Source organism: Phalacrocorax aristotelis, chromosome 1 (genome assembly GCF_949628215.1).
Source record: "Phalacrocorax aristotelis chromosome 1, bGulAri2.1, whole genome shotgun sequence".
Lineage (NCBI taxonomy): Eukaryota > Metazoa > Chordata > Aves > Suliformes > Phalacrocoracidae > Phalacrocorax > Phalacrocorax aristotelis.
The window spans coordinates 85147735-85175020 of record NC_134276.1 but is presented as its reverse complement, the minus strand read 5'-3'; the positions used below and the strand labels follow the sequence as shown (position 1 = coordinate 85175020).

General features: G+C 40.9%; 1 protein-coding gene across 1 annotated transcript; it reads right to left on the bottom strand.

Annotated features, from left to right (window-relative positions):
- Positions 1–1306: 1306 nt before the first annotated feature.
- TXLNG (taxilin gamma) lies at positions 1307–24883 on the bottom strand. The gene is made up of 10 exons (XM_075096303.1): positions 24687–24883; positions 15630–15942; positions 14848–14939; positions 11392–11562; positions 10493–10687; positions 9000–9119; positions 7879–7953; positions 5646–5738; positions 5022–5117; positions 1307–3981 (listed from the first exon to the last, which is right to left on the bottom strand). Exons 1-10 carry the CDS (start codon positions 24822–24824, stop codon positions 3661–3663), a joined length of 1614 nt encoding a protein of 537 aa, XP_074952404.1. The 5' UTR covers positions 24825–24883; the 3' UTR covers positions 1307–3660.
- Positions 24884–27286: the final 2403 nt, after the last annotated feature.

Here is a 27286-nt window from a genome sequence, read left to right as displayed (position 1 = left end):
ACAAAGCACATCATAGTACACTTGTAAAAAAGTTGTATCTTCTACCTAGAGAAAAGTATGGATAAAGGAAAACTGAACTCCAAACCAGTTCTCAAAACTAGGGAAGTTGCCAAATGTTAGGGAATATGCCCAAAAAGGCACAACATAACGCTTAGCATTATTTGGAATCTGGGAGAGAATAGTACATTAATAACAAGTGACCTCACATTTGTGTGACAGAATAGGGAAGCACTTCATGAACCAGACAACCTAATTTTACACAGAAACCCCCGCATTTTTCACACTGCACTCGACTGCGCTACAGTAGAGCCTTTCGGAGACAGAAGCACAAGCAGAATTCAGAGCAGGCAGCCGCAGCTTCAGCCACAGCCCCTGCTCTCCGTGGCCTGACATGCCAGCCACCTTATGACACCCCCGAAGTAATGCCCCCCCAAACTGGGCAAGCACACCAGGGCCAGCACCTCACTTACCGTGCTCTGTCTGTGGCCTGTAACCTGCACATCATCAGCATGAGCCTGTAACAGCACCCTTCTCAGGGCATCTCACTTGAACAATATGCTTGAACGCAAATTTCACATCTTTTAATTTCCATTCTTGAGTTTTCAAATACAATGAGCTCAGTAGATCCAGTTAGGAGACATGAACACGATGTTAAAGAAAAACTCAGAGTCCAATATATTAAGCATACTTATTTACTTAATCTATACAGAATCGAGTAGATAAAATTTCAGATTCACATTAGTGAAAAATCTCTACAAAATGTTTTTGAAAAGCAAAACAAAGACTGCCTGTTCATTTATCATTTTTCCTCATGAAAGCAGACATGGGTTGTAAAAATAAAGCAGTGTGTTTAGCACAAACTAGATTTCTGCATCACTTTTTTCACAGTTATTTCCATCTACAGTCCAAAGAGGTAGATTTTCTGCAACACCTGAGAATTGAACTGTAACGTAACCAGGTGTAACGAAAGGAAGGACAAAACATTAGATACAGCCATAACTTACTCCTGTATGTATACACATATTTGGGTCTTGCATCACATGTAATTTAGCTTTTTGCAGCTTAATCATGGTGAAACTGTCAATCGGGCCCCAGAGTTTTGACAATTAGATATACTTATTTCAGGCTACATCAGTTTACAGCCCAGGTTTAAAACAGTTTATGGTAGCAGGAGAAAGGCATTAATACAGATTTACTTAAAAACCCTACTGGAGCCAGTTTGGCTGCAGACTGGCAGTGCAAGAGCCTGCTGTATGGCAGATCAGTTCGAGTGCTGAGCTTACCCCTCGTATAAATTTGTTCTGGGTTTTGGTTTTTTTACACTTTTTTTTAAACAACACTCTTTAAGCAATGCATGAAACTGTATCGACTGGTTTCAGGAAGCAAAGTCCAGCTCACCTTGGCCAGAAACGTTGATATGATACAGGTATGTTAAGGGTAGGAAGAAGATACCCCCTTTTGAAAGCCTTTCACTTGGGGCATTCCGCTTCATTTACATCTTTAGTCAGTAACAAATATATTTGTATTGCTGTTCTATACATCTGTCATGTCTCTAAAAGCCCTTGAAAATATTCTTGCAGCAGGGTCCAAAAATTCTCTCTTGCCTCTATATAGAACAAGCACTATAGAAAGAATTGTTAAATATACAAATGTCCAAATTATACACTGTAAAAATAGAAAACTGCATGTCCTACCTTGCCAAGGGTATGATGCATCAGATACAAAGTTTTTCACTTTTCCTCAGGAAAATTACTTCATGCTTAGTGTCAGCTGAAAACCAGTTCTCGCAACAACTATTTTTTAACCAGTTTGATTCTAGAAAGCAAGTCATTTGAAAAGCACCTCTGAAATACTTCTTTCCAGTATTTTTTATGCCATATGGTTAGCATGATTAACATTTCAAAGCTCTGCGTCTAACTTGACTGACTGCTCGTTGCTACCTTCTTTCCATTCCTGCGTTGTGCTTGGACCGCAAACGCAAAAACTGCACATATCTAGGATAAAGACGGCCAGCTTCCCGTTTGCTCCACCATTTACGAAATGTCAGTTTTGCACAGTTCCTCTCAGTGGTATGAGCTAAAACAAATTTGTCAGGCCTTACATAGCCTTACTCTTTCAGAGACAGCTACATTATTTCAATGTACATTACTACAGAAAAGGATCAGGAGCTCAGTGCAGCCTGAACATTCAAGTAATTTAGCCACTAAACTGTCGAGGGCAATGAGGGCGGGAAGCTCACAGAGATGTGCTTGATTCAGAAATCCCCTCCCATGTAAGTGCAAAGAACTTTAAGTACCAGAAAAGGCTACACATGTTCATATTTCTTAAAACGACAGCAACTGAAACTAGAAAGTAAATACACGGGAACTAAAGCTAAGGGTAGCTTGTAGTTATTTCACACGTCCTCTTGTCAAAAAATAAACATTGGTCCTAGTTTCTCTCAGGAGAAGTCGTCAAAACATGGGTATCAAATTTTCTAGGAAAAACCTAGATGGTTTAAGATTAACAAGGGAGCTTTGCTTGTGGTATGTTAGCGTAAGAATTTGAAGTACCATTTCTACCAGATCACCTAACTGGGAAGGCACTCTGCCAACTGGTACAGCTTCGAGGTTGAGTGTGCAAGAAATTCCACATTGTACTTCAGGAAAAGTATTTGAACCTACATGTTCAGTTATCACCGGTACACGCTTAACCAACGCCCAAATACATTGCATACAAGGCTATTAGAGAAAGTCTACATGCCACAGACTCGCGTCTTCCACACCCACAGCAGTGTCTATTTTCCAGCCCTTCAGACAATCCCGATATTTGTCTAGACAGCAATGGGCTCCTCCAGTCAGGATAACCATGTGATGGACGCACCGCAGCTAAGAAGGAAGAACGTGACCAACACCTATGCAATAGGCTACACAACCGCAAAATTCCACTCGGTAACGCTGCTGTACATTTTCTCACACATTTATATTTAACATGCTCACAGGCAGGGCAAATAGTCCAAACTAACCTTCACAACACAACCCTGAGAAGTCTGCAAAAAGTTGTACACCCTGTTTCACCAGCTGCAAATTAATGTATTTCAAAGCTGTTTTTTCATACCACAAAGTACATAAAACCCTTTAAACGTATCTTTTACTATATTCTGGACCTTTACTTTTCCATTCATATATAAGAAAACATACTAGAGGGGAAAGCTGACATCTTTTACTGGCCATTAGACATCCTTATGTAGATAAATTTACTGGAAAAATGAGTAATCTTTAGTATACTCAGTGGCAAATCAATGGACAAAACTAGAATGCTGTACTTAAAACCGAGAGCGACGTGCTGCCACTATTTTCCCCGGAACGATGTCATATCTGTACATGGTCTTTCATGACAGTGATTTGTGTCGTGGGGAGGGAATGCACATGCATCCTTTTATGGAAAAATATTTTCTTTTAAAAAATGAGGCAGATGTGCAACACAGTTGTGGAAAATTTATAGTTTAAGCTATTTAAAGCTGCTATGCAGCTTCCTGTACCACATAAGTCCAGTAGTTCTAAGAAAATACAGATATGGTAGAAAAAGTAAGAAAATTTTCACCACAAAACCAAATAGTTACCACCAACAGAGAAAGTTATACACAAAATATATCTCTCAATACAGTGTTTACACTTCATTTTAGTCTACAGATTCAGTGCCAGGAACAGGACTTGCTGAGCCAGTCTTTTCGGAAGTATTTGCCGCACGTGATTGCCCATCGGGTTGGATTCCTGGTTCTGTGTCAGTGGGAGTTCCCAGCTCCTCGTGGGAATTGAGCGTGCAGGACTGCAACACCTGCACAGCTAGATCCACATCTGCTTCTCTGAGAGAAACCTGCTCCTTAAGGACTTCCACCTTCTCATTCAGCTCATTCCTTTCCGTCTGAAGGGCCCTGCATAGCTTCTCCAAACGCTCCAGTTTTATTTGAAAGCCCTTGTATTCTTTATCTCTTACTGTTTTCTGAAGGACAAAAGAGAATAAAATCAGTTGGATCACAGAGCTTTTTTTTTTTTTTTGAACTAGTGACAAGAATCACCACTATTTAATCCTGCATAGTAAGTCTTAATTATCTAGTAGCTGAAATTCCAGCTGCATTAGAGCAAGTTTGCTCGGCATACTTGACGACTACACTTCAGATGGCTGTTGCCACTCCAGCTTAGACACGCCACCTTCAGAAACAAGGAATGAAAACTACAAAAGTCTAACTGTAAGCGAGGGCTGGGTATCAGTGAGGATGCTGGTAAGAAGGCCCACAAAGCAGTCAATTATAATCCAAATAATGGCAACTATAGGGAGCAGAAGGACACACAAGTGAGAAATCTACAATCCAGCAGCAGAATCCAGGTCAGAAGGTACCCTAAACATGGCTCTCCTAGCTAGGTCCTTAAAAGAGCAGAGAAAGATAAGCAGTGCTATAGCAGAACCTATATGACCTAGCATGGTTTAGCAAGGTCATACCTGATAGACTTGAACTGGACATTCGACAGCGTAGGTAGAACTGCCTGCCTACGGCCTGTGTGAAAGCTATTTTAGCGCTTCTCTTGCTGGACTACAATTAAGTAATGGCTCCATATGACCTCAAAAGCAGCAGCAATGCAGGGAAGTAACAGATCCCTTACACACAGGTTATTTCCTTCATGTCAGTCTTGCATATTTAAAACAGATTTCTATTGCAGCACTGATTGAACTTTGCTCAGCATATTAAATACAATCAATTCATTCAGCTTGTATGATTTCATACACATTATCCCACCAATTAAACAGTAAGCAAGGAAAGATGAGGCTGAATTTTTGTGTCACGAGTCTAGATTTACATAGCACACTTTCAGTTTCCATGTCTGAGGAGAACAGTACCATTCACACAACAGAAAACATAAGGCAGACAATCCAAGAACCAGCTACTGTGTATTATTTTCAGTTCTCTAAAACTGAAAAACTGTATGAAGTTCTCTAGGATACACACTCTAGTTTAGCCATACTGCTGCTTAAAAGGTAATTACCTCTTCGGCCATTTGCAGAAGTGCCTTGTTGTTGTTCTCCCATTTTGTACGCCACACTATCGTTTCCTTTTCTAGTTTCTTAATTTTCTTCGTCATCTATAAAAGATAAATAAAAGACTTAATTTTGTGGCTTACATTGCAACATAAGTGGGTTTACATGAGTAATTCAACTTTAGTGTTACTTTCCAAGTCCAGATTGAACAAGTTACTTCAGAGAAGTCCTTCTGCACAAAACCAACCCCACAAATACAGACTCTGCATTCAAAGAAAACAAGATTGATTCTTAAAAGAAACAGGCTAGCAACCTTCAAATACAGCTAATAAAAAAGCTCCAGGAAAATAAGTTTTAAAACATAAGCACAGCCAAAAGGACTGAGTAGTGCCGTACGCCTTTGATAAAACATTGAAATTGGGATTTAGATATGATGCATGTCAAAACCAGAAAAAGTTATAACTCTTTCCATAATATGACAAATTCTTATGCCCTATCTTACCATCCAAATTAAATGTCAAAATACTCCATATATTTTCAGAAGGCAAACTGTTATAAAATCTAAAATGCATCCCAGTACGAGCATGCGTTTTTATATTGCTTTTTATGAAACTAAGGAATCCTCTAAGTACCTTCTCCATTTCTTGCCTGAAGGTTGTAAAGAGTTCGTTACTTTTTGCCATGGTTGTCTGGAATTCTTCAAACTTATCCATGTAAAGAGAAAGCTGTTGGGAAAGAGGCAGGAACATTCATCTGAACAGCTGTGCACCTTAATATTTTTGTATTTGTATAAGGGAAAATGAAACTCCATGCTAGATGAACTTTTTTATCTCATTTATACTATCCTACGATTTCCATTTGACGAGCATGCAGCGCTTGTCTGAAACCATGCTATTCAAATTATGTATGTTTATAGAACAGTAATATATTCTGAAGAAAAAAGGATATTATGTTTAATAAAAATGTTGGAAGACCTCACAGTTCATCACTATCTCATTTTCCCTTCCCCACTGAAAAAAAAAAGTCTGTGGACTTTAATGTGAAGGAAATTTAGCACATGATTAGTGAAATTAAACTTCAGAAAGACCAACCTTTCCACCTTAACCAGCCAAAGCTAACAACCAAGGCTGGGACAAAATTAAACATGATTGATTCAGGAAATCAAAATACACATTCAGAACCTATGAAATCTGTCCAGTGAGCACAAATCATGGAAAGTGAATATTGACAAGGAATTCATTTCATAGTGAAAAGACATCACATTTTAACAAGTGAAGGACATTGACAAAATATTTTCTTGCCCTTCATCACAAGGTCAGTCATCAAGAAGGAACTGCATAATGTTAACTAACAGTTTTTCCACACAAAAAAAATTGGGTTATGCTTATTAAAAGAACTTATACTACCAGTATTGTGATTTGATGTTCTGAGAATACATGACCATTTACTAGTGAATTCTTATCCTATCTGAAGAGTAATCAGTTCTCTCCATTCTTACATTGCAGGCTGCAGGACAATACAACTCAGAGCACAGAAATTTTGTACTTTCCTCTAGTAGTAGAGGAAATTTCCGAACAGGAATTAGCCTACCTTGTCAAGAGTAGATCATGACTCTCTGCCATTATTAAGACTGAACTTTCTCATCTTATTCTACAAAAAAGAATCTGTTTGCCCCAGGAAGCCACAAACTATATCCATTGTTACACTAAAAAGCATAACAATAAGGCAATGGGATTTTAAATAAAGGGTAACCAGCTTGCAAAAAAACCCACCAAAGACTAAGTGCAGCAAAAAACTATTTGGGAGAATCTGGATATTAATAAGTCCAAGTCACTGGACACCCCAGGAGGATGTGTGTATGCAATTACATTTTGCTACACACATACACACACTGTTAGAAAGCCTGGAAAAGGATCAGGTACAGTAAGCGTAAAAAAGAGCATAAAACAGAGCTTGCAAGGAGATTTAATACAAAACCTCACAAAAGTGAAGCAAGAAGAGGCATACAACAAAAGGGATAGCTAGTGCTTCTCAGATGCTATGACATTAGCTGAACCTACCATGTCCCTTTGCCTTACGTGCTGAGCTCACGTGTGGCCAATGACTGCAAGTGATCCAGAACCGCAGCACAAAATCTGGAGACCATCTCTCCACTCTCAAGAGAGGATTTCGCTGTAGCATTTACAGCAAGAAAACATTTTGAAGAGTGATTTTTTTTGTGGACAGAGACACTCAGTTTTAGGTTACTAAACCTGAATAACTACATGGATAAACGTGAAATTTGTTTGCTCCTAATCCTCCACAGCAGGACAGGATGGAAATAGCAAGGAACAAATTCTAAAACCTACATGGGTAAAAATCCCCACCCAACTCTTTGTAGTTACAAGGGTGTCTGTGGTCCTGGATGGCTATCAAAAAAAAGCTAAAAATACCTTTGGAAGAGAGAAAAACAGTTTCAGAGAAGCCAAGGAATGGTAAAGAAGTAGCCACAATAAATAGATTCTTAAGCTTTTGTATAGGCGTTGTAATATTAATGCTATTAATTTAAAAGGATACCGACTCCAGCAATTCCATGTTTATCACCTTCCCATACAAGTACTCTCCAGACGTACTAAACAGTAAGTAAAAAATGTCAAGTCTTTACTAATTGTACTTCACGCTTCACTACTGAGGAGTTACCTACTGTAAATGAAAGACTTAATTAAAAAATACCAAGTACTTTTCACAAGTAGTATATTGCATCTATTGAATAACAACATGTAGGGTTTTTTCATATGTTGTGTTATGTTCACTACAATCACAAATCTCTTGGTATTTTTCCTCAGAACAACTGTTATTGAAAAACACTCCATTAAAAAAAAATACCTGCTGCTTCAGCTGAGCTTCCTGTTGCTTCATCTGTTCACATTTGTGTCTCGACTCAGTAGCTTCTTTTAGCAGCTAAAAAAAGGCAAAACGCCATGTGATTAAGTACTCCTAAGAATGGTTTAAAGAACTTGATCTACAATTAAAAATGAACAGAGGTTAACATCACCTAAGGGCCACCCAACCATGTTTGGTCACATGGGTCTTTCATTAGTATACTATACCTTCAGATATAATTTAAAGCATGTGCTGGCATGCAGAAATTATTTTTATTGAGTCATTTTTCTAACTGGTCGCATGAGTCAATGTTTCTATTTCTGTAGCAAGTTTGAACTGCTAAATTTATATGAGTAGTTCATTAATGAACAGTATGTAATTTAACTGTTTTGTAACCTCTCTAATTTATTTTCCACCTCCATTTCTCTAGTTACTAATATTACACTTACAGGCTAGTTCAATTTTGCTTCAACTTGACACCATTTTGTAGAGCCATCTTCGAAGAAATGTTCATCAGTTTACGATTCCAAAATTATGTTTTGGTAACATAGAACAATCCAACACTGGATGATTGTTTAAGATTATACAGGAAAAGCAAGGCTTTTGCCTATAAGTTAAACACATGAGGAGCATAAAAAAATCTTCACCTAAGTATTTTTTAATTGGAAGCTAGCTTCTTGGAAGTCTGCAGGTAAACTGCCAATTAATCAACATACAAATAAACCACCAGGCGTAGTTCTGGCGACAGATAGTTCAGAAGAGCATACGCTTTATTCTGCATTTGTTATTTTTCTACAGCACAAAACCAGAAGTTACAACTACAAGACAGTAAGAAAGTACTTTTGATGTTTCAGCTCAAGACATTTCCCAGTCTAAGAAAAGTCTAACTGATATCCAGCACATTCACGGCGCGAACACAAACAGTAACATTACTTGCCTGTGAAGATGGAGATTAATATTGTAGGCATCATACACACATACGCAACACTTAAATCTCCATCTTGATGTTGAAATCCATCCTAACTTGCAAAGGAGTTCCCTCAGTTTGCTATATTTGCTTTAAATCATGAAAAATCTGGTTTGGTGGGTTTCATTATTTTTCTTAACACACAGAATTCACTTACAAACTCCCGTTCTCGCTGATGTTTTTCCTCTGCTTCTTTAATAAGTTGCGTAGTTTGCTGAAGTTTGGCATCCACAAGTTGCTGCTGCAGTTCTTTATGTTTGAACACTTTATCAATATGCTAAAGGAAGAAAGAAAATTGTATTAGTCCAATATAAACAGTGCACTTGTCAATTAGGGTAAGTGTATGCGTACGGGGAGACGCATATCGCTTAGGAGTTTCATGCAAAAATGTTTTACATGTTTTTTTTTCTCCTGTTATTGCCATACATTACAGCTACACATTTTTTGTCTTTCACAGAAGACAGATGTATGTTATTAAATTGGTACAATACTGTCAGCCAGTTCACACCAGGCATTTCAAAAATCCTGAAACAACTAGCCTACATCCTTTCTTCTAATGCTGGTGTATCTACCGCTAACCCTAATTGTGTTGTTACATCTAAAAGCTCTAGTCCTCATAATTGAAAAAAGCTCAAAATGAGCAATGTTTGCAACAATAGTTTATTTGGCTGATGAAATTCCACAAATCACTGAATGTTGCAGTCTTACTTCCATCTGTAAAGTAGCACAAAAGGCAGCATCCTACCTTTTCTCTTCCCCAAATTATCTCATGGTAGATACAAGTATTCCATGAGTGCAAAAGGTGGGGAACTAAAGCCTACAGAGAGCTTTCCAACTGATCTAGATTTAAAAAAAAAAGGAACAAATGCAGTTGAGAAATTATATTCCAAACCTCCTATGCCAACTAAAAACTAATCTTAGCTGTAGAACTCCTTGCAACTTAGTTCTCTCTTTGACAAGGACAATTGGCTGTTTTCCATTACTGTAGCTTAGACTGGCTAGCTCACACACTGGTGCCAATTAAAGCTAGCTCCATTGGCCCTCAAATACAGTCATTTCCATGACACCACTCCAAATATATTCTTAAAGCATGATAGCCGATTTTGATTCTATGCCAACAAGAAGACCTACATACACGAAGGAGCTTGCCAAAACCCCCAACCTTAATGAACCAAAACAAATAAGACTGAGAATAACTCTTATACCTCCTCCCCTTATAATGTGAAATTATAATTTAAAAGAACTTCAAATATTTATACATATTTATGTTGGAAATAACCTTTGGAAGCTATTTAGTCCACTCAAATCTGGGTCAACTTCAAAGTCTGATCACACCTTGCCCAGTTGAGTTCTGAATACCTCTAAAGACAGAGATTCCACAATCCCTAGACAACTTATTTCTATTCAACTGCTTTCACTGTGAAAGATTTTTTTCCATGCATCTTGAATTTAGATATGCAAAACCAGACAGGAAAGGCAGATAGTAGGCCAAATAGCTACTGAATTTTTCACAGCAGTGAAGTAAAAAATAATTTAAAATATATACACAATGGCTGTAAAGTATTTGTGGTTTTTCTCCCCTTCAAGTAGTTATATGATCCTTACAGTCAAGGAACTAACAGAATCCCATTAGAAGCATAATGTAAGCACCTCTTCTCGCAACGCATACTGCTCAATGAGTTTCTTCAGTTTTTCCCCCAGTTCAATGTTCTCCTGACGGAGCTTGGCATTGTGTATACCATGCTGTTCCAGTTGAGCCTGAATTTCATTCAGCGTAATCTGGAAGTGTGCAGTTGCTTCTTTCCGTCTTTCTTCTTCTTCGCGCGCTTGCTGCATGCTTTCTTCCTTTTATGAGATAATATTAACATGTTCAAGCCAAACCCTGCACCTTTTTCATATTTTGAGTCAAAACAATGGCAATAATTCTCTTCTGAAGAGTTTCAAGTTCAGAGTGCCAGGCTTAATACAAGCCACAATCATATGCTATGTTGACTGCCTGTATGACGCTCATGAAACTAAATCTAGAAATTTCAAAACTTGTACAGCATCTTGTCCTTACCACTACCAACATTACTCAGACACTGGTGTTATAAGATGCTACATGAATACCTTTACAAGTGTAAGAATTACCCAAGTGTTCAAAACAGCATTGATACTATAATGAAATTTCCTACAAGCATCACAGACAAGATTCTCTTTGCTCTCTTCTATTTCATTCCCATCCATTATATTCTGACAGGATTAAGCCCTTTTTTATAGCAGCAGCATGAAATGGCAGGGTATTTCACTTGTGCTGTTTTTTCCAGCAGTCATCAGCACTGCTCCCAGAAACAAAGTACTATGATCTATGAACCAGTCTGAGGGGGTGTAAAAAAAAAAATAGCGAGTTGAACTATCCCCATATTCTTTACCTTAAAATCAAGTACACTTGCGCCACATGCCACTCGTCTTCTGCAGGTAGAGGTAATGGGCAAAGTGGTAAGTAAAAAGCAGCAATCAAAAAGTAAGATCGGCACCACTGGCACAGTAATTTACATAAATAAACTAACCTTCAAAGTCTTGTTATGACGCTGAAGCTCCCGACAGAGAGATTCCAGTTTGCTACGTGCCAAAATGGCCTTGCTATGCTCACTCTGCAAGTGGACTTTCTCCTTCACAACTTGCGCTTGCTTCTTCTGCAGTATCTTCATCTGCTTTTGAACATTCCGGCTCTCCTCCAACTAACATTAGAGAGTATATTTATTAAATAAACATAGGCAAAACTATCTTTATGCATCTAGATGAGCAGACTGAACAAATTTTCAAACATTTCAGATGAAAGCAAGGAAGTAAAATTTCATTAAGACCCCCCAAGTTGATCTTAAAGACAAACTCCCATCATCCTACCGACAGTTCTAAACATGTAAGGACAGAAGACAAAAAAAAATACAAATTCCAACTTAACAGACATTTGCCTTTGAGGAACAGGGACCATGGACCTGTTGACCATGGGCTATCTGCTTACATTCAGCTACAGGGGTAGAACTAGCCCTGAAGAAGGAGAATGTGGCAGATACAATTAAAAGCCAGCTAAGACTGGCTTTTCAACAAGTCACAACTTTTTCTACTCTTATCTGTAAGGTACACACAGCTGTTTACCCAACAGGACTTGTTCTTAATATCAGAAAGAAAAAGCCACTGAACTGCGTACAGAGTTCTTCCTTGTCAGCAGGAGCTCCTACCAAAGGAAGCAGTAATAGATACAAGTTTGTAAAAAGCTAAGGTATTTCAGGAAGGAACAGATACAACCACCAGCCCTGACAAATCAAATACTATTAAAGCTGCACAGCCCAGGCTTTGATGACTGAAGAGATCTATAGTCTCAACCATTTGAAACAGAGCTTTTATTCTATTTCCTTTAGGTTGTTTAGATGGTCGATAACAGTGTTAAACTTTGTATACTGTGCTGACTTCAAAATCTATTCTATGAATACCCAGTGAATGCAAGTTTCTTGCATTATCTAGTTGAGTGTAAGTTGTATCACATGTGATTTTTGGGCTCCCCAAGAAACCATGTTATTTAGTCTGATCTATTGCAAAGAAGGGAACAATGTTAAGTGTAACACTGCTCCTTATTAGATAGTGCCTCAGCCCTTGGGACACCACAGGAAAAGGCGGCCGGCAATGAGGAACATCACCATGACAGAAGAATACAGTGCTGGTGTTCTGAAAAAGCTCAAAATAACACTGAAGCACAGAAGAATGAATAAAGTTAAGGACCTCCATGACAACAGTACATTAAATATATATTTAATCTAGTTTAGAGAAAAGGAATGTTACGGAAATGTTTTGATATCCAAACATAAAAAGCCCTTTTCTTGGGTGGCCAGAAGAAAAAAAACACTTCAAGTGGCTGTGCTGTTTGCATACCTTCAGGCCTGTAAAAGTACGCCATTGAGAGACATATCCCCAAGGATGCAAACCTTCCTGCATCACAAATTGATCTCCTGATAGATTCCAAATTAGGAAAAAAAATTGTGGAAGATCTTTTGCCAGGAGGGAGGCATTCCTACCTTTATTGTACAGTCCTTTTCATGAGACACCACTGAAAAACCTGACAGTGAGCTTTAAAGATGATGAATCTTTAAAAAAAGAAAAAAAGCATTGTAGGTGCACTGTCATAAACAGTTTAAACCTCTGCTGGCATTAAAGCTGACACCTATGCCAGTGGCTCACCACCGCTATCATGAAGAAAAGAATGCATCTTAAAAGGAACACCACCAGATCCAACCTAAACTTTAAGGGGAACAGAGTATCTCTAAGACTCATTCAGCTAAAACAAATATTGTTACACTCGGACAGCTCCCACCCAACTTCCCCAGTGGTTCTGAGCACCATGGGGAAAGCAACTGGTTTTCTAGGATGGGGACTCTCTATGGCCTGTGAATGCCTACTTTGCCTATGGCCTATGGACCCTCTCCTGGGAGGGGAAAAAACATAATGTGAACATGTCTCTACCGATTGCCAAGCTTCTTGAAGGAAATGACAATAATCCCTAATTGTTTCGAGTTCTTTCCTTCATTGAGAAAACTCAAAGTGAAGATGGTGCAGTCTGTTTTCTTTCTGCAGAAGTGAGGAATTCGTGCCAACCTAGCTCCTCATGTAGGCCATCATCATCATCACTGATTTGTCATGGGAGCTGTTCCCTCAAATAGAAAAGGCATCACATGCACAAGCAATTGCTCATAAGAACTAATTTACTGCATTTTTCTCTCACAATATCAAAGCTAGTTTTTAGGCGGGCTCCCCATCCTGAGGTGCACTCTGGAAGTATTAGTGTTTCTCATTTAAACTGGAAATGACTTCTTAAAGAAGCTGCTGGTTTTTGAGGAAATTCACTCACGTGAACAAGAGTGTGCATGTGAGAGAGCAAGGAAAACGAAGCAAAAACATAACAGACCTCCAAGAAGGACTCAGGATTTCCTAAACAGAACTAATCTATGTCTATTCTTAAGTAATTAGTATTGCCTCTGAGTAAAAAGACTACCTGCTAGCTCATCCTCAAAGCTCTGGAGACATTAACCTCAAAGGAAAAATAAATTTATTTCACAAGAGTTATGCCATGTTGCACAGAAACATTTTCATCTATAATCCACTTAACATCTACAGAAGGCAAATCTTATGCTTTTTTCAAGCTATTAAATTATCTCTTTAGTTTTGCATTCATTTTATATCTACAAATATGGTGGGAAAATATATAAACACAGTATTTCCAGTCTTTCCATTCTTGCCTGTCCCTGTCTCAAGATGAACAAGCAAAGCATTTTTGTCTCCAGGCACATTCTGAAAAGTGAACTTATGAGCCTATTTTCCCCTCCCAATTTTGCCATTGACTGATTCAGAAAATAAGTTATCCTTTTTCCTACTTGGGGTTGGAATGCACTTTATGATCAATTACTGCTAACATTTTGCCTTTTTGGTTTGTTACTGAAGAAACGTATACTTTTCTATCCATTGCTTTGTGTGATCAGAAAGCACCAAGCAAAATTAAACCTAGATCTTTCCAACTTCCCCTACCCCCTAAAAATCACCAAAGAGCTAAGCGTAACTGAACTTTTTTTCCCAAATCTTGTTAATCACAGTATGTTCTTTCCCTTTATTCTAAAGGGTATAAATTATAAAATGCTAGCACAAAAGCATTATCAACAGACAAAACCCAAGGAGATAATTAGTCCCAAAAGAAACTATTAGCTTTTCTGTTAATCCTAATGTTATGCTTCAGCACCAAGTTATCAAAAAATTATCATAACCTATTTTCCTTTGGATTTAGGCAGTCATGTAGAAGTGAAGTGACTACATGCAAGTTTGGCCGAAGCAATACTTATAATAAGCCAGAGTGGTTTTTTTCCCTCCTACCAACACTGTGAAACATTCAAAATTGTTAACTGTCCTGTATTAGAAGCTCCTGCATTCCACAGTTAATATTAACACATGAATAACTCCTGTTATCTTTACAAATTACTTACCAGATCAGCGTACTTCTTGCACAAAGCTGCCAGTTTTTCCTCTGGAGTAGAAAGTGTGTTCAAGGCTTGCATTAATAATAGCACTTCTTTTCCTACGAATTGGATGAAAGGCAACAATATTGAGACAAAACATACCAGAAAAGCAGTCTGTCTTTAAAAGTAAAATATAGAACCATGAGAAATTAGTGAGTTAAGTTGTTCTCTGGTTTAATAACTGCATAATTCAAACAGATGACGAACAGGAAGTCATCACAGTAAGAATAAATTTGTCTTACCTATGTGCCATTACACAACTTGGAGAGCAAAAGTTACTTACATCTTGAAACCACAAAAATATTTCATAATTTATAATAGCAGAGATAAAAAGAAAAATCTGAAAGAGTGAAATTTAGAAGGTTAAGTTTTGCTAATAAAGGATATTCACACAAGCATTTTTAATAAGCCTTTGGAATTTAAATATCAGCAGTGCTTTGGTAGCATTGAACACCACAATCCCAAATTTAGAAGTTAATCCAACAACCGAAAAGTTAAAAAAGCTGATTAGTGATTACCACATTATTATTAAAGTTCCTGTAAAATAGCGTTACCAGTGGAAGGATTCTTACATATGCATTAAGAACTGTCTTTTCCTAAGCAGAAGTACACATTTTCTCAGAATACCCTGTTAAAGATGACAAGTTTTGGCTACAAAGTAAACTTGAGACAAAGACAGAGAAAATGCATAGCTATTTTATGAAAAATATTAAAGCTGTTTAAAAATCAAAATGCTAAAGAGAACATACCCAAAGTCTTCTCTTTGTGTTTTTCATTCTCTGGATCTTGTTGGCCATCAGGTGGATCAGTACGGGCTTCTTCTCTCCCAGGAGTCTCCTCACGAGACTCTTGAGAGCAGCACGTGGACCCCAGGTGCTTTCTGTTCTTTGTGATATACTCTGCTTCTTCCAGTGCGCCTGTGTTTTCCAGGCCGTAACAGTTGGACTGCACATGCTGCAATGCTGTATCAGACAATTCGTTGCACTTGTTGTTCACCAGCTGATCCTGGTTATTCATTCCCATCTCCTGAAATCCAGCTTCTTCCATTGCACCACCAGCCAACTTCAGAAGGGAAAGGAAGAAATGGAAGTAAACAGTCAAGCAGCCACACTTAAGATGAAGACTTACACCTTTCTTTTGCACGGACAAATAAGAGTAGAATTCCACCATTCAATTGATACTTACTGTTGTCAAGACAGGTATATAAATAATGAATGAGACTAGCGAGTGATGAAGAAAACAGCTCACAACAGCTCAAAATATTAATTACTGTATTACGAAACAACTTTGATACCTTGTTACTGCAAAAATGTTTCTACTCTAGAAATTAAATGTTCACATGCAAATCTGTTCTTAAAGCTCCAAAACTAATTGGCTATCATCCCAGGTGTTAAAGCACACAATCTTAAATGGAAACATCCTTCCCTCATAGTTCTTAAAAATGTATCTTACAAATCAACAATAAGTATACTAAATTTAACTAGCTTTTTATGTACTGTTATTTGAAAAACAAGGTACAGAAATTGAGACAGGAGGACACCTTTACTAAAAACAACTCGTATTACATATTAGTTTCAGAAAATGGCAAGATATCAGTTTTAAAATAACTCACATACTGCAAAAAAGTAGTAAAAATTAACCTGCTAGGAAGTCTAAAGAAATCCATAGAAATATATTGTTGTCATGGTTTAGCCCCAGTAGGTTCGATAACATATGTAGGGTAAGAGTTGAAACTACTTCAATTGGAATGACAGATATGATTGTCAGCTCATGACTGGAGAAAATCTGCTGCTATAACAACAGTGATAAACAGGAACACAGCCATTTTTCAAGTGTTGTTAAAATTCACATCTATGAAATAACCAAAAAAATGAGTATTAACTGGCTTCAGATTTGGAATCCTACTACCTGTGGTTTTTAACAATCCATTATTTCCTCTCAATTAAACAGAACTTTCTTGAAAGGTTCCTTAAACTCCAAAATGTTTAATCATTTAGCCAAGAAGTTAAACATCACCAGTTGTTTTAACACTGCAGTGATATGTCCGTATTTTGGAGGAGAACACCTGATGATACCGCTCTATAGCATATTAAGCAGCTATCAGAGTCCGCCTTCAACTGCCAGAGCAACATTCTCAGTTTTCAGACACACATAAGGCTGAGGAGAACTGCAAAGGTGTATGGTTGGGCTTTTTTTGTTTTGTTAAAATACAGAGGCTGGGACTCAGGACAATACTTGGAGGTGATTGGGTATTTCTCTGTCCATGTGCAATGCAATATGGATACAGAGTTAAAGTGTGACAAGCAGAGCTGAACTCACCTTATTGCCAAAGTAAAGTGATCATTCTCATGGATTTGTTTTCAATGGAAGTAACTTCCCTTAAAAAGTCACAAGGCATTATGAAAACTGGCCTTGTTTATATGCAGTTATGCTGTTTGAGCACAAGATAATTTCACATTATCTTATATTTTAATATTAAAAATGCACTAATTCTTAAAGCCAGGAGTTTGCACTGGGTTTTATATTCGGCACAGATGGACTATTTTCCTCTTCAAAAGGAATTAGCCGACATCAAAGGAACACAGCCAACACTAATAACATATTGTGAGATATTTTGCAACTCCCAAATTGTTCATCGTGCTTGGAAGAATTATTTAAAAATCATTAAACAAATATGCATTAACGTTGTAAAAAAAACAACAGCTTAGTTGTTCTCTATATTTAAAGCAAGCCCCTTTAGACCTTCTCAAGGCAGATTTGTTCTTGAGAAGATGGAATTCATACAATACCTTTAAAAAAGACAACAAGCTTTTTAACTGCAAATAATCTGTATAGGCATTAAGGAGCAACTTCTGACGTATCAAGGAAGATTCACTTTGCACCGTTCTTAACAAGCATGGAAATGATGCACCTGCTTTATGGACAAATACAAACACACTGCAGTTTTATTCTCCAATCACATCAGACAACGTACTTGATAGATGCCTGTAACAGTAATGCAGTAATTGAATTGCTGTAACAAACAACCAACCCCAACATTTAACAGTTGACTTTAGAGCTGTAGAATACATATTTTTTTTCCTTAGATCATCTTAAACTATGGGGTTTCTGTTGGCATGTGAAAGGCTTACCCTTCCCAGTTTAGGGTCAGCTAAACACATAGATATTCTTCAGAAAGGACACGATACATAAAAACAGCAGAGCTCACTTAGCCTTTTTGTAGATACTAATGGTTGAAACCACGGCACAGACCTTCTCCAAAAACCACAATTCATACAGAAGCTGACGATACTGTGTCACATTACATTGACAAGACAGGACAGATCAGTTATCTGAACACAATTTAATACCCAAGTAGAACTGCGGTACCAACACAACAGCTGAAACTTGCAGTTTTTCCATCACACCGAACGTGAACTTCCTATTCAGATACTTGTGCCTGAGAAGCCTGGCAAAACGTAGGGAAAGTCTGGTCTAAACTCAAAGTTTCTGATTTGGCATGGTATTTACAGACTTTCTGAAATCCATAAACGGACTCAAAGTTTTCTTTTTGAGAGCAGAGCACAAAATTGTCAGTAACTCCAACAAGCAGCTGAGAAGGCCTGGCTGGCAGCAGTTACACATTGAACAGCAGCAGTGCCCAGACAGCTCTCTTATCATTTCATTCCCCTTTTTCATGTCTGCCTCTTGTGCTAGCAAGAACATTTGTGCAACTTGTTCTGACAGAGTTTATAGCCAGATCAGTACCTCAACCCAGATCACTGAACAGCAATAGGCAATCTTACCAACCAGAGCGCTAGCATGATGGCTGGAAAGAAGCCAAAGCATGAGAGTCACTAAAAAGGTCACAGCCAGAGCACAAGGAACTAAACAAAGAATACCTTATCCTCACCACAGGTACATAGTTAACACTGACTACTCAGGTACAGGAACACCATCAGCAAGACAACATTCATGAGAAGCACTGCTTCAGGTTTAGATGGCCCAGAAATTTTCACTGGTTTTCATCTGAAAAAATTCTGCTGTTTCTAGGGGGACATACACATGACCAGTAAGTTGCGAAATGCCCACCTCTGCTAGCAAGCCATCGTAGTAGCCTAACTGCCTGTCAATTCAGAGCTGGCAATTAACATGCATATTCCAAAGCATCTGGAAGTTTGCTAGAGCGAACACCACCACCTCATTAATTGAGCAGAGCTTTTTGTAATAGTCAAATTAGGTGTCAGCCCAATTCTTTATAATATTAATTTCTCAACTCTCAGTATTCTCTATCCTTCGGCAAAAAACCCTCAAGGATTTTCAGAACTTCAGACTCATTCTCTGAAGTCTAACATTAAAGAACGTAGAAATAACCTATCAGAACACCAAACTGAAAAAAGGGTTGTACACAAAATGGCCTTGTACATCTCAAATACATTTGAAAATTATAGCAATTGTAAAAAAAACTAGAGAACTTGTTCACCCTCTTCTGGTTTTCCAGTTAACATGGAACAAATCCAAGCTTACTGAGAAGCAAGCACGCCCCCGCAAAACCAAAGCTCAGTGTGGCAAGAGACAGTTTTTGTAATAATACCCAATTTTCTTAGCTTAAATACTACTATTAAAAATTGATGACCATGGGCTAGAATATTGTGTTTAAAGAAGTGGTTCCATCAGCAGCTAGAACAAGCTGATAACAAACAAAAAAATAACTAAAACACCCCTAGTTAAATCCTATCAAGTTTAGTCCGTAAATTCCAGCAAAACTGACAGTAGTGGCACAACATACTAGAATTCTAATGCATTTACCCCAGATTAGAAAAACGTTTGTTTTCCATTTTAAACAGAGGCGTCTGCTATTGCCTGACAGGGGCCAAACACTTAATAGCTAGATGATTTCCCAATTACAACTAACAAAGAATTCTCTACATTAGCTGTCACTTGAGATATTAAATACACAACCAGGAGTCTAAACAGCGTTCCTACACTCAATTTATTCTTAAAACACTTCAACTACAGATAGTTTCAGATCTGATCTGTATCAAGCTTCAAAAGTTGAGTATAGCAAGAATAAACGTCACACTGAGGATGTTACGTACTAAACCATATTAGTATCACTGGAATTGCCCCCCTTACTGAGACAATGGTCAGAACAATCCCAACTATTACCTCTATCTTTTCAAATGCGTGCTCATCATTGAGTGAACTTCTCAATTTAACATTCCAGCCAGAACAGAGCACTTCCAACAGCACATTGTATAATAGTGCTGATTCAGTACTGACTGAATAAAAACAAAACCACACCCACCAGAGACCTTCTACTGAAATCACCGCTACCTTTTCTAGGTGCTACCATGCTCTCTCAGCTTCCAGCTGGCTTCCAACCTCAAGCTTCTAACCAGCTTTAACAATAGGTGGCTTATAAGCTGATGGATGAGAATTAGATTGTCACATACTGAAAATCTTTCTAGGTGAAAGACAGTACGTTGCAGAGTTAATGTGCCACTTCATAAAATCTCAAAATTATTTATAAAAATTCAAAACCCTACCATTAAAAAAAATAAGACACTTGCCACCTACCTAAGCTGTGAAACCACCTATTAGAAGATATTGACGTTTCTGAATAAGCGTATCATCTTTAAGCTATTTAGGATAGAGTTACAGGCCGAACAACTTGAGGATGCCTGTAGGAAAGAGTTACTGGTCACATTGCTCCTGCTCACCCCAAAGTTTTCATTCAGTCTTCTGCTCTGTTCTCTCAACTTGTACCTTGATAAAAAAAAAACCAGGTGCACATCAGGAAAGCTCTCCCTTACTGCATACCTAAAAGATTAGAGTACAAGATCAGTATCCTCTTTATGAAACTGGCTATGAACACAAGAGCCTAAGCCAGCTTTACTTCCAACAGCACTACTTCAGTAACACACACTGCACATAAGGACAAAACAGACACCTAGGCAGAACTTATCCTACCATGCCAAATGTATCATGAACAGACTTTTTGTTCTTGTACCTACAAAAGTCTGTAACATGCAGTGCTACCTAAAATACACTGTGCTTATTATTGGTACTATGTAGACTGACATACCTATATTTTATACTCCTGTGCATATACACACTCAATCTTTCCCTAAAACACTCTGTACCTCTTATTAAAAGAAACCATAATTAGTGGCTACACCAACATCCTTTTTCTCCTACCTGTTAGCAAATTACCCCAAAAAAGCCTAAGCACTAGCATTAATCTGTCAAAACATCTCCTACGCTACCCACAGTAGCAGTTGGCCTGTACTGTGAAAAGGCTCTTCCAACCTTAAGCCTTTGGAATTGCCAATACTTTCAAAAAAGTATCCTGAAAGCTTTAGAACAAACATATGCACATAAAGATTTTCACAACTGTAAGACGACCTAAATACACAAGCAAATATGTAGTCATTTGCTCAGCATCAGGCTCCAGAAAAGACCATTGAATAACATCATTCAGCTGACTACGTTTTCAAATTTTTCACACATGCAACTGGAAACAAAAGCCTTATACCCCTTATCCTGACCAATTACATAAGAAATGTTCTGGCAAAAAGTGTGTCATATTTCTCATAAATGCTTGTAGCTTATACCAAGTTGTAGGCTTCCCGCATCCCAGCAATTTACTTTTACCTGCTAACACAGGAAAACTTACTTTGAAAGTATGTGTAGTGTACTTCTTTCCTCAGAACAGATACACAAGAATTATTCATTTAACATAACTGGATTGTGCTGAAAAATCACTCCTAGCAGTAATTTTATTCATGACTTCTCCATAAAAAACTAACATTTTGGGACGTCACAAAATCTGGGTTTGAATTTTATAGCAGTGTTGTGGTTTAACCCTAGCTAGCAACTAGGCCCCACACAGCTGCTCGCTCACTGCTCCCGGTAGAATCAGAAGAGGAAAAGTGAGTAAACTCGTGGGTTGAGATAATGACAGTTTAACAAGTAAAGCAAAAGCCACACACAGGCAGAGCAAAACAAGGTATTCTTTCACTGCTTCCCATCAGCAGGCAGGTGCTCAGCCACCTCCAGGAAAGCAGGGCTCCATCACACATAAAGGTTACTTGGGAAGACAAACACCATCACTCCCAATGTTCCCCCCTTCCTTCTTTTTCCCCACCTTCATATGCTGAGCATGATGCCATATGGTGTGGGATATCCCTTTGGCCAGTTGGGGTCAGCTGTCCCGGCTGTGTCCCCTCCCAGCTCCTTGTGCACCCCCAGCCCACTCACTGGTGGGGTGAGGAGCAGAAAAGGCCTTGGCTCTGTGTAAGCACTACGCAGCAGTAACGAAAACATCCCTGTGTTATCAACAGTTTTCAGCACAAATCCAAAACACAGCCCTGTACTAGCTCCTGTGAAGAAAATTAACTCTACCCCAGCCAGAACCAGCAGAAGCAGGTACACCTTCATCCACCGGTCTAGACACAATAATTCAGGTGCTTGTGACTACAAGACTAGCTTAATGTTATTTCTCTATGCAACGCTCACTGACCTAAATGATCATGCAGTCTAATTATACCTTTCTGAAAACGTGATGGCCTCTGAGGTGGCTTCCACACTGAACTAAGATCTTAGTTGTGAGATCAGAAAGTCATTTCAAACCGACATTTCACCCTGTTCTCTCATTACACTAAAAGTTATGCACTCATTTATCTATTTCCAGAATACTAGACTGAGGCACCTGCTGTACTGTTAATCAGTTTCACAACATTGCAAGGTTAGAAGTACAAACAGAACAGCAGCACAATTAAGAAATATCTACTTTGGAAATATGTATTTTATCTCTATAAAACTCAATACAGAGTCAACATTATAGAATTCCACTATTAATACTGCTGCCTTTACAGTCAAGATACAGTTCAGACGCATTCTCACATGAACCCAGCTTACAGGCCTTACTTTTTTCTGTTACCCTTTCCATGCTTCTTGTTCTTTCAGTGGCCTCACGACACAGAAAACATTCCTGCTTTTAAAAGAAGTAACTTTTTTTTTTTTATTTACCTCAAACAATCTCAGAGAAAAAAGAGGTTGGGTTTGTATCATTTTTCTTCTCTGTGCTCTGAAAAAAGACCCCTTCCTTATTTAAGCTTAAAACATTAAAAAACACTTCCTGTAAGTCTAGCAAATATTTCACTGGAAGAACCCAAAGCTTAAGCGGAAACTTTCAGTGCATTCACATGTAAGGCAAAGTGCTGGACACTTCACCTGCTCTTTTTTAATGCAAGCATCTGACACAGGTGCTAATACAGAAAACATTTAATATAGCTTGAATCACTTCCGCCCATGAGGTTTCACTTCCTCTTTACTATAAACCTAATAGTTTTCTAGTCATCCAGAGTACGTTTCTGGAAAAACCAGGGTAGACAAGTTCTGAATTCCCAATGCAAACCGGTCACAAGGAACCTAAAAATAAAGAAGCTCCTGTGTACCAAGGCAGGGGGAGGGAAATCTGCAAGAGATTGCGGTAGGATTTCTCATTCACAAAAAAGAGAATAGTAGTAAAATTCACTTAATATTCCCTGTCACATTTCACCTTTGTTAAAAATTAAATTTTATTTGATTGTGGGTATACTACATCATACAGAAATGCTGTTTTATTTGTTTTTCTTTTTTTTTAAACATCATCATCTGCTTTCAGTGGGCACTAAAGTTACTTACAAGCCACTTCCTAGTAAAAAAATTCAGAAAAACACAAAGCAGAAGTGTTTTTTTCATTGAGGCAAACTACCTCCATCGCCTCCTAAACCTCTCTGCAGAGGCCAAAATAAACAATCACCACCACAATTGCTATTTTTGGGATGTTGTTATGTTTTATACGGCAGAAAAAAAGCCACCGCAAAAAAGCCACTTGAATTTACTGTGAGGACAGAGGCGGCAGGTGAGATTTCCGAGGCAGGTCTGCCACGCCAAGCGCCGGTATTAAATACGGCAGCTGAATTACAGCACATGTGAAGCCATTGCTGTCCGGTGCCCCAGCACACGTTTTTTAGGCTTTCCAAACGACACGGATACAAAACCAGTAGTTACTGGGAAGTCACCGGGGACACCGGTGCTTTCGGTCGCGTTTGGGCAGAGGAAGAGAGAAAGAAGCAGGCCTTTTTCACCTATTCCGGAGGGTGAGGAGACACAACCGCCTCGCCGGCAGGCTCCGGCCCGGCCCGCCCCCCCACACCGCTCCCGACTCGCACCTCAGCCACGCCGCTCGCACCGGCGGAGGCTCCGGGGGCGCCCGACACCGCCGGGCCGCGGCCCCTCCACCAGCCGGGGAAGGCGGGGCCCCCGGGACGGCCGGCAAAGGCCCCCCGCCAAGACTCCGGCCGGCGCAACAGCCCCCCCCAACACACACACCGGGCCCCGCCACGTGCCGCCGCCGCCCCCAACGGCCCGCCGCGCGCGCGAGGCAAGGACCGCCCCTCCCCCACCGCCCTCTCCGCCGGAGGAGGGAGGGGTGTGTGTGGAAAGGGAGCCTCCCCCGGTCCCCGCGGGGCCAGCGCGGCTCCCCGGGAGGGACGCCGAGACACCACCCCGAACCCCCCCCCCCCCCCCAACGCACACCGGCGGCTGCAGCGACGGGACGCCGGTCCCGGGAGAAGCGGAGCGGAGACCGGCCTGCCCCGGCGCCGGCTCCCGAAGGCGGGGGAGGCGGTGGCGGCGGCGGAGTGGGGGGAGGCACTGCCTGCCCCAGCCCCGAGCGCCCGGCCACGGAGCGCGGAGGCCGCGTGGGGACGGGGGAAAGCGGGGAACGAGGCACCACAAACCGGTGGGGCGGGGAGGGGAAGAGCAGCAACCCTCACCTCCTGGCCGCCGCTCGGGGCCGGGGCCGCCACCGCAGCCTCCCCCTCGCCCTCGCCGCCCTGGCTGTGGCGCCGACTCCGTCCCGCCGCCGCCGCGCTGCCTCCTCCGCGCGCTGCCTCCGCTCCGCGCGTCGCCATGATGTGACGGCAGCATCCAAACAAGCTGCCCGACCCAGGGACACCGGAACCTCTCCCCGACGGCCCGCCCCTTTCTCCCGACGACAGCCAATCGCTGCCCAGCCCTCTGCCCCACGTGAGGGTTTTGCACCGCCCACCGCTCACCCCGGGGGCGGCCGGGGGAGTCACGCGTGGGCCCCGCGGGGGGCGGGACCACGCTTCCCGGCCTGCACCGCCCCCCGCGCTCCACCCTCAGCCCGGCCTGCCGCCGGCCCTGCCGGGAGGTGCGGTCCCGCCGGCTGGGGTCGGAGTAGGCGCCGCCCGCTACCCGCCGGGGGCTTTATTTCGCCTCCCTCCGCGCTGTTATTGCGTTCGTCATCGCTTTGAAGGCGCGGCGCGGCCGTGACGGCGGGCTGAGCGCGGCGGGGTGGTACCCGCGGTCGGCGGAGCCGCTTGTCCCCAAGGAAAAGCAGGGCGCCCGCCGGCAAGCGGGGTTGCGCAAGGGGCTCTGCCGGCAAGCGGTTTGCACCTGCAGCCGGGGCTGCGGGGGGGCGGCTCCGGGCCGGGAGCCCCTACGCGGGACGGGGCGGGGCGAGGCGAGGCGAAGGCCTTTCCCTTCCCCGCGCGGACCCGCCGGCGCGAGGGCTGCCCGGGTGCAAGGACTGCTGCCGAGGGGATGGGCGGCCGCGTGTGCCGGAGGAGGGGCGGGTGCTGCCGCGGGGCGCGGGCGGCCCTTCCCACGCGCCGCGAGGCGCGCGTGCGGGCCGCGCGCGGCTGGTGCGCTGCTGCAGGGCGGCCTGAAACTGGCGCGAGCAAAGGCCTGCGAAATACCGGTTTCTGGTTTCCCGGGAAATAAACTTAAACGCTTCATAATACAAGGGGAACCTTTAGGTTCTTTTGTGTAGTCGCTGAATAAAAATGCCCCTCTAAACCTCCCTAAGCGCTTAGTATGTCAGAAAATAGGTAGAGTGGATATTTCTGTTGAACAACAGAACTGTGAGGCAGTAGCTACTTAAATTATCTGGTCCTTACATCCTAAATTTATACTTACCTGTTGTGGTTTACCATGGCAGGCAGCTGAGCACCGCTCACTCCCTCCCTCCTGGTGGGATGGGGAAGAGAATCAGAAAACTGAGAAAACTCGTGGGTTGAGATAAAGACAGTTTAATAGGTAAAGCTAAAGCTGCACACACAAGCAAAGCAAAACCAGGAATCAATTCCCTGCTTCCCATGGGCAGGCAGGAGCTCAGCCATCTCCAGGAAAGCAGGGCTCCATCGTGTGTAGCCATTACTTGGGAAAAGACATGCCATCACTCTAAATGTCCCCCCAGCTTCCTTCCGCCACCTTTATATGCTGAGCATGACGCCATATGGTATCGAATATTAACACTTCGATCAGTTGGGGTCAGCTGTCCCAGCAGTGTCTCCTCCCAGCTTGTGCACCCCTAGACTGTGGGAAGCTGAACAAGTCCTTGACTAGTGCAAGCACTACCTTAGCAACAACTAAAAATCAGTGTGTTATCAATATTATTCTCATACTGAATCCAAAACACAGCACTATGCCAGCTACTGTGAAGAAAATTAACTCTATCCCAGCTGAAGCCAGGACATTACCAGAACTATTCTTTTGCTACTTTCAAGATGAAAAATAGTTTTACGTATTAACCTGATATTTAGACGGAGTTTTTCTCCCCCAGAATAACACTTGTTGTTTTACAAACATGCACAGCACTGATACAATTCTTGCAAAAAGAAAAAAGGTCTCCTCCTCTCCCCCAACAGAATTTTGATGCTTTAAGATTTTTCTCGTGCACCCCTTACGGCTGAGAGTAGCAAGAGATCCATGCAAATATGCTCCAGTGGATCCCAGGAAGGCTCATGCAATCCTTAAATAGGGCTTTTAAGACTACTTATATTTTTTTCCCAAGCATTATTTGAAAACATATATATATCTAGTAAAACATAAATTACTCTTGTGCCCTCCTTCCCCTCCCCCATATAGGCACTTTTTGGAATAGAAAGATTAATTACAAATATGAGCTACTTTGAGAGAGAACGGAACAAAGCAGCACAGAGTTCTTGCTGGCTCTAAGCTGCTGCTACAATTGGCTTCATTATAAGGCCTATTTTGGTGAGTTTGGGTGCCAGAGAGGTTAGCACACATCGTGCAGCAGAAGCAGGCATGAGGCCCTTTTCTCAAGGGGAAAAAAGTTTTCTTCAAAAACTACCAGATGCTAGAGAATTGTTTCCAGCAGTAATTCTCTTCACACTTGAACTGTCAGGCTTTTTTTTTTCTGATACAGTGACACAGATCAACTATAATAATTTTGTGAAGAAAGATACTGCTTCCTAGAATATCAGTTTTTACAGAAGGTTAGATTTTTTGAGGATAGCTGCTGCAGGCATAGAGAGAGGATTGCCATCAGCTTCCAAACTCAGTCACAGATCTCCAGTGCACTGATTGCTTGCTGTGCTATTGTTCT